Source organism: Xenopus tropicalis, chromosome 2, assembly GCF_000004195.4.
Source record: "Xenopus tropicalis strain Nigerian chromosome 2, UCB_Xtro_10.0, whole genome shotgun sequence".
Taxonomy (NCBI): Eukaryota; Metazoa; Chordata; class Amphibia; order Anura; family Pipidae; genus Xenopus; species Xenopus tropicalis.
In genome coordinates, this window is record NC_030678.2 from 176,817,534 (window position 1) to 176,826,093 (window position 8,560).

Sequence of the window (8,560 nt, forward strand, 5' to 3'; positions counted from 1 at the left end):
GGACAGGGAAGCTGCTCAGAGTTGATGGGAAGATGGATGGAGCCAAATACAGGGCAATCTTGGAAGAAAACCTCTTGGAGTCTGCAAAAGACTTGAGACTGGGGCGGAGGTTCCCCTTCCAGCAGGACAACGACCCTAAACATAAAGCCAGGGCAACAATGGGTTAAACCCAAACATATCCATGTGTTAGACTGGCCCAATCACAGCCCAGATCTAAATCCAATGGAGAATCTGTTGGAAGATCTGAAAACTGCTGTTCCCAAAGGCTGACCATCTAATCTGACTGAGCTGGAGCTGTTTTGCAAAGAAGAATGGGCAAGGATTTCAGTCTGTAGATGGGCAAAGCGGGTAGAGACATACCCTAAAGCCTGGCAGATGTAATTGCAGCAAAAGGGGGTTCTACAGAGTATTGGGGGGCTGAATAATTACGCACACCCCACTTTGCACTTATTTATTTGTAAAAAATGTTTGGAATCATGTATGATTTTCCTTCCACTTCTCACGTGTACCCCACTTTGTATTGGTCTTTCACGTGGAATTCCAATAAAATTGATTCCTGTTTGTGGCTGTAATGTGGCAAAATGTGGAAAAGTTCAAGGGGGCCGAATACTTTTGCAAGCCACTGTACATTAGGCTATGGCGGCTAAATCGCCCCATGTGTCTTAGCCCTTAACGATTCAGGAGTTTGGTTGAGTCTGGTTGGCCATGGAGATAAATGAGTTGGCTCTAAAGGTTTAGAGTTGCTCTTCCCTTCATCATCATCATCATCATGTGCATGGGGGAGGAGCTTCGGGCAGGTAGGTAAGTGCGTAGGTAGGTAACTAGGTGGGTAGGTAGGTAGGTGATGCCATAAGGTGGGTAAGTAGGGGCATGAGTGTGAATAGGGCTGTTCCCTTTAGCAGTTTGGGGCGCGGAAGCGTCGCAGTTACACAGTCCGACCCCATCTGGAACCAATGGGCCTTCCCTTCAGCTGGAAATATTTGTGTGGGTCCCAGGGAGAAATCCGGAAAGTCTGTGGATCCGAGCGTTATAAATAGAACCTTAATAAGTCACCGGAATGTTCCAAATGTGTTGGGTTTAATTAAAAATCTTCATGCCGTTCTGCTTCCCCCCCAGCCCTTCCCTCCATAGGCTCTGCCACTGCCGCAACTGGGCCAGCCTTTCCCTTATATATAGTAATCCTACCCCCCTTATATATTTATGTATAGTGACCCCCCCTTAACTGCCCCCCCCCAGTGTAACCAATCCCAACTGGGCCAGCCTTTCCCCATAACTGAGCCCATTCCCTTTATCAGCTTAGTCACTCTTCTCTGTACTTTCTCTATTTCATTACTGCCCCCCCCTTATATATTTATATATAGTGACCCCCCCCCCCCCTTAACTGCCCCTTCCCCAGTGTAACCAATCCCAACTGGGCCAGCCTTTCCCCATAACTGAGCCCATTCCCTTTATCAGCTTAGTCGCTCTTCCCTGTACTTTCTCTATTTCATTACTGCCCCCCCTTATATATTTATATATAGTGACCCCCCCCCCATAACTGCCCCTTCCCCAGTGTAACCAATCCCAACTGGGCCAGCCTTTCCCCATAACTGAGCCCATTCCCTTTATCAGCTTAGTCGCTCTTCTCTGTACTTTCTCTAATTAATAATGTCCCTTTGGGGCACTGGAGCCCAAACATATCCTAGATGGATCCTTATACTTAAGATAATATCACATTTAATATGACAAAAAGCAGCTTTAGTTTAACATTTATTCTTCAGAAATCAAGTTAGTAGAACCTGCATATCCCCATACCACGTGGCCCCTGTAGATTGTTGGGGAATATGGCCGCAGTATTCTCCAGTAAACATCCGTCTCTGCTCCATTCCCAGTGGAATCTCCAGTAAAGACAAGTCTGAGGGGGTCATATCTGTGCGGCCCCCCACTAGCAGCTACACTAGTCCCCATGTGATGGTCACTGCTTGTGTTGAGGAAATGGCGGCCTATGCACTAAGGGTTGGATCTGCTCTTCACTAAGTCTTTCCATATCTTTGTCCAATGGTATCTTCTGTATGGCCAATGTTGGTAGGTAAGTTCATCCCAATCTATGAGGGCCGCAAGTACCAAATCTGTGACCCCTTTTCTGCTCACTACATTATAGTTGAGTCCAACTCTATGGTGCAGACTGACCGGCCCGGGACTCTTTGGTACCAATACAGTTGGGGGGGGGGGGTGGCACTAGAAGCCTCAACTCCCAACAAGGAATATTACACTCCGTCCAATGCTCAGATCACCGAAATGCGGTTGTTCTTTATATACACGTGGTACGGGTCACTGCGCTTGTCCACTTTCTTAGACCTGGTGTAGCCAAGTATCAGGCTGCCCACCGTGGCCGCGAAGATTAGTAGAACAAAGAGGATGAATATGTAGGCGTTGTCATGCTTGCTACTGGTCTCCACTTTTGCTTCCGTGTGGTTCCCCGGGGGCTCGGGCTGGCACGGCAACCCGTTCAGCGTCTTGTTTAGGGCCAGCAGCACGCTGTGCAGGTTCTCCAGAAGTTTCTCCATCGGTCTGGCCGTCTGCATGGTATCGCTATGGGATTACAGTGTGACCTACGAGTAAAGGAAGAAAAAGTCTAACCATAAATTCCATCCTTATAGGAGAAGGCAAGGCATTTTGGCATTTTACTGCCAATAGATTAGTCACATTAGTGCCACCTAGAACCCTATATTTATTCTGCAGAAAGCTTTACCTGCCTGAGTAACAGCACTAGAAGCTCTCTCTGCTTGTTTGAGATAACAGCTGCCATTTTAGCTTGGTCCCTGCTGCAGCTCTGGCTGCTGGTAGATCAGATTACACAGCACAGAAGGGAGGGGGAAGAGGAGAAGGGAGGGGGAGAGAGGACCAAACTGAGCAGACTCGTGCCCGTGCCCTGAAGGGTGTTTCTAAAAGAGAGGAAGTCTGACACAGAAGAACATGTGACATAAAGGAAGACAAGAAATCCTGTGTTTCTTTTGAGAGAGGACTCTATTATGGCTGTATTTACATAGACCTTTCCGATAAACCTACTGAGTTTGTACCTTTCCTTCTCCTTTTAATGAGCATAGGGATTTGAGTTACTAAGTAAATGTGGCACAAACTCAATTTCCGTTGGTTCTAGGAGTTCTGTAAACAGTAATAAGCAAATCAGAAGAAAAGGCGCCAATGTTGTGCCCATAGAGAACACACTTTCTCGAAATCGAATGTATAAAGAGAGCCTGGAAACGTTATCTCTGATCAATGGTGGAACAGCCAAGATCTTTCACTTGCACCCAAGTTCTTGAGAAGCTTCTATAGAAGCACCCTGAGCACCCATTTAGGGAGCATAGACGGGATAGGAGAGGAGAAATCAGGAAACTACCAATACAATGTTTTCCATGTTGGTTCCACCAATTTACCTCCCCCCGCTCGTCCCATCACATTCAGGGAGAAATGTAATACAAAATATCCCAAAATGGAGTCAGCCGAGCAGATAGGCAATTCCACCACTAAACTTTCCCATGATAAATATATCAACGTCCAACTCTTCCACCTTCTGGTATTGTACAAAAAGATCTATTCTGAATTGGGCTCAGTCAAGTGAGATCCCATATCCTGTACAAATGACAGCAGGGGGTCCTACTTATAATACATGAATGGCACTATACTACTATAGAAGTTTTATTGGGCAATATTGCTTTAAGAATACAGCCCTGATGTTGCTGGACTACAGCTCCCAGCATGCCCCAAGCTTCATTATATGTTACATTATTGTGGGATTTGTAGCCCAGTAACAACTGAGTAACGTTGGGTTGAGCCGCGCTGGGCAGCAGGGTTTGTATCCCCTTTAAAGGGATAATGTTATAAGTTATAACATCAGCAAAGTCCCAGAGGTTCCCTATTGAAAGGAAAGGGGGCAAACCCAGACTGGGACCTTCTATTCAGCTGGGATTTCAGGTGTATCTAGGATTCTAGAAAAATGGCCATTCTTCCCAGTTCCTGCCCTAACTGGCCTTCAAGGAGACCCCCCCTGTCACTGCTCCAAGCCTCAGGGGGCAGGCCCACGTTTAGTGGATGGTTTTTGGGCCACAGGTTGGCACAGGGGATGTCCGGGCCCAAATGTGCCAGGAACATGCCAGGAAATGTCTCCGCCCTGCAGGCTGAATAATGAATCCCCTTGGCATCAGTCTCGCCTTTAATTCATCGGAGCATAAAAGCAATTATCTGAATTTGTTTTCGGATGAAAGTCTCCCTCGCTATCTGTATTAGGAGCCATGAATGCAGCGCTTGTTCTATAGAACAATGGATTAATTACCCGGCTCCCCCTGGTACCTGGTTCCGAGACGCTGCGGAACTTGGAACGTCCACACAGAACTCACATACGCGGAACCCCTGGGAATATCAGAACAATATGGATTGTCTAACAGCGCAAAACTATTGTACGAAGAGATGTCACTGAATATCTGGATCCAAACCTCACGGGGACTAATGTGTCACCATACACCGGCCAAGTTTAGCCACCTGGTCCCCTTCTCTTGGTAGGGAACCCCATAACCTGACTGCCCTTACAGTAAGGAACCCCTTCCTATGCTGATGGTGAGATCCCCTTTCCTCCCCACCCCCAATGAATCACTCATTCCCCCTCTCTTGGTAGGGAACCCCATAACCTGACTGCCCTTACAGTAAGGAACCCCTTCCTATGCTGATGGTGAGATCTCCTTTCCTCCCCACCCCCAATGTATCACTCATTCCCCTTCTCTTGGTAGGGAACCCCATAACCTGACTGCCCTTACACTAAGGAACCCCTTCCTATGCTGATGGTGAGATCCCCTTTCCTCCCCACCCCCAATGTATCACTCATTCCCCCTCTCTTGGTAGGGAACCCCATAACCTGACTGCCCTTACAGTAAGGAACCCCTTCCTATGCTGATGGTGAGATCTCCTTTCCTCCCCACCCCCAATGTATCACTCATTCCCCCTCTCTTGGTAGGGAACCCCATAACCTGACTGCCCTTACAGTAAGGAACCCCTTCCTATGCTGATGGTGAGATCCCCTTAACCCCATAACCTGACTGCCCTTACAGTAAGGAACCCCTTCCTATGGTGATGGTGAGATCCCCTTAACCCCATAATCTGACTGCCCTTACAGTAAGGAACCCCTTCCTATGCTGATGGTGAGATCCCCTTAACCCCATAACCTGACTGCCCTTACAGTAAGGAACCCCTTCCTATGGTGATGGTGAAATCTCCGTAACATTTCCAGTGAGTGATTCATTGGTGGTGGGGGAGAAAGGGGATCTCACCATCAGCATAGGAAGGGGCTCCTTACTGTAAGGGCAGTCAGGTTATGGAATTCCCTACCAAGAGAGGGGGAATGAGTGATACATTGGGGGTGGGGAGGAAAGGGGATCTCACCATCAGCATAGGAAGGGGAGGCAGAACTGGTTTCTTTTCCTTCCTTTTAATCAGTTTATAGAGAGGTTTGGAAGAGAGAGAATGGGCCGCTCAGGTACTAACCCAGTAATACCGATACTCTATATACAGTTCATTCAGTTCATAGCAATTCCTGATGTTTAGCAGGTGTCAGAGGAGTTATGGGGGGGGGGGGACACAGCAGTGATGCCCTAAGTACAGGGAGGTACCAATGATTGCTGTATGGGGGGGGACACAGCAGTGATGCCCTAAGTACAGGGAGGTACCAATGATTGCTGTATGGGGGGGGACACAGCAGTGATGCCCTAAGTACAGGGAGGTACCAATGATTGCTGTATGGGGGGGGCAGGAATGCAGGGGAGGGAGGGGGGTAACACATCAGTGCCCCCTCTGCCTAACAGATCTGACAGTTTAATCCCCCCAGTACCACCGGTTCCTGGTAGCCCCCGCCAGCTCTCACCCCAAGAACAAAAACAAACTCCCCGGTGTTTTTCTGTGGAATTTGGGGGGGCCCTTCCCTATTAGCCCCTATATAAATATACAGCTGAGCTGCCAGTCTGGAAATAATAAGGCAACTGCGTCCTTCGCATATTTCAATCAGCGCCGGCGGGGGGGGGGGGGCAGATTCCAAGGGTGCAATGCTTGGCAGGGAAGCTGACCTTGCTATTTCTGCCCCCCCCCCCCATGCAAGTGTTTTATCCTCCGAGAGAAATCGACCAAGAATAGAATCTGAGCGCGTAATGATTGGCCGTAATAATCCCCCGGCACGGGAATATCAACTGCCCAGGTCTCCTACTGACTGGCCCACGGGCCAACAGGTATTGTGAGCCACATCTTGTTCTGTTGGCCCAAACTGCCCCCCCGGGGTACCACACATGCCCAGACCATTGGCCAAACTGCCCCCAGGGTACCACACATGCCCAGACCATTGGCCAAACTGCCCCCCTGGGGTACCACACATGCCCAGACCATTGGCCAAACTGCCCCCAGGGTACCACACATGCCCAGACCATTGGCCAAACTGCCCCCCTGGGGTACCACACATGCCCAGACCATTGGCCAATCTGCCCCCCCAGGGTACCACACATGCCAGACCATTGGCCAAACTGCCCCCCCCGGGGTACCACACATGCCAGACCATTGGCCAATCTGCCCCCCGGGGGTACCACACATGCCCAGACCATTGGCCAAACTGCCTCCAGGGTACCACACATGCCCAGACCATTGGCCAAACTGCCTCCAGGGTACCACACATGCCAGACCATTGGCCAAATTGCCCCCCCCCCGGGGTACCACACATGCCCAGACAGTTGGCCAATCTGCCCCCCCGGGGTACCACACATGCCCAGACCATTGGCCAATCTGCCCCCCCGGGGTACCACACATGCCCAGACCATTGGCCAATCTGCCCCCCGGGGGTACCACACATGCCCAGACCACTGGCCAATCTGCCCCCCGGGGTACCACACATGCCCAGACCATTGGCCAAACTGCTTTCAGCCTGTTGCACTTAATCCTCATCTTATCTCACCCCCAGCACCAATTTGCCTTCCTGTTCTGCCTCTCCACTCTAATTACTTTCCTCTCTGGTTGTTAAGGACAACAACCCTGGCAACCAAAATCCTCTGATTGATTTTTTTAGACTGTGTGACACAGTCTAAACATTCAGAATAGAAGAGAAACCCACAAACACAGCACTTGCCTGCAGCACACTAAGAGTTAATTTAAAGGGACCTTCCCTATTTCATTGCAACTGGCATGGAAACCCCTTTAGTGGCTACAGTGCCAGGCTGGGGGGGGGCACCACCAAGGTAAATATGGCAGAATCACTAACATTATTACAAGCTGATGTCTGCAAAGTATTTCACCAGTTTGTTTCTCCTGTTTTTTATTAAATATTTATCATCATTTGACATTTTCTGTAAATGGGACAAACTTTAAAGGGGAAGTATGACATTCCTACCCAAACAGCTAATTAGTGTGAGCTACTTGCTGGGCTTGGGAGATGCAGTTGCACAACAGTATTGGGGGGCATTTGGCTTTAGTGCCAGTCTGGGGCACTCTGGCCGGTCTCTCTGATTGGCCGCAATGGGACAGTGCCCCCAGTCTGTGTTGGGGAATAGGCAATGGAACAGAGCTGACAGTCCACTCTGTATGTATATATATATATACTGGGATCACCCAAGAACTGTTAACCCTTTCTTCTCCATGCTCTTACCTCCGGGGGGGGCGCCGCGGTGCCACAGGGATGCCAGTCTCCAACCAAACTAAATTCTCCCCTGGAGGTAAAATCCTCTGTCTATTGGCTGAGCTGCAGGTCAGAACCCTGGAATTCTCTTTTCTTGTGGGTGTAAGGGGGGGGGGGGTCTCTTCAGTGGCACCTAGCTGCCAGTTTCTCAGATGCCACTCAGTGTGCGGAGCAGACTCTACCACCTGCTACTCTGTGTGTATCTGACACTGCCCCCAGCTCTGGCTTCTCCTCCTCCATTCAGTTCCTCGCCTTGCCCCTCCTTCCTCCCTGGCCCTCCTCCTTTCTCAAGTCTTCTCCCAAAATCCGGTGCCTGTAGCTTTGAAACCCTTCTGTGCCCAACATATTTACCCCCCCACACACCCATTTGCAGTGTTCCTATGCCAATGCCAGATGGTGATCAACCCCTTGCCCCTGTCTGTGGCTTTCCTGGGAGTGTAAAGGGCAAGTATCCCTCCCTGCTTGTCCCCTTGGCACTTGTATAAGTTACACAGCTGCCTCTACTTCCCACCCTCAACACCAGGGGGCAGTAGCACCTCTGCCAATCCATGCCCCAAGCACTTACCCATTATACACAGTTCCAAGCAACTTGCTTTCCTGTATATTCCATGGGGCTCATTTACTGTTGGTTACAGTATGGAGTGTTGCCCCTGGGGCACATACAGGGAGCAGTTGTACCACTAGCAGTGCCCAGGGCAAACTGTGTTCTGTAGCTGACACAAGTGCACTATAAAGATATACATACATACATACCCTGGCAGAGGGTAAGTATAGGGCTCCTTGGGCACTAAAGCCTTGTACATAGGGACATATTGGGGGGCACCCTCTTCCCACCCATACACTGGCCATGCAGTAAGTCGTGCCCTTTGCCTATATCAGAGG

General features: G+C 49.7%; 1 protein-coding gene across 1 annotated transcript; it reads right to left on the reverse strand.

Annotated features, from left to right (window-relative positions):
* Positions 1–1,736: 1,736 nt before the first annotated feature.
* Positions 1,737–7,941, reverse strand: kcne3 (potassium channel, voltage gated subfamily E regulatory beta subunit 3). Its single transcript, XM_002942452.5, has 2 exons — positions 7,649–7,941; positions 1,737–2,591 (listed from the first exon to the last, which is right to left on the reverse strand). The coding sequence occupies exon 2, from the start codon at positions 2,562–2,564 to the stop codon at positions 2,265–2,267; it is 300 nt and encodes a 99-aa protein (XP_002942498.3). The 5' UTR covers positions 2,565–2,591; positions 7,649–7,941; the 3' UTR covers positions 1,737–2,264.
* Positions 7,942–8,560: the final 619 nt, after the last annotated feature.

Coding starts and splice junctions, on each gene's coding strand:
- kcne3 (XM_002942452.5), bottom strand. CDS start 2,564: ATGCAGACGGCCAGACCGATGGAGAAACTTCTGGAGAACCTGCACAGC.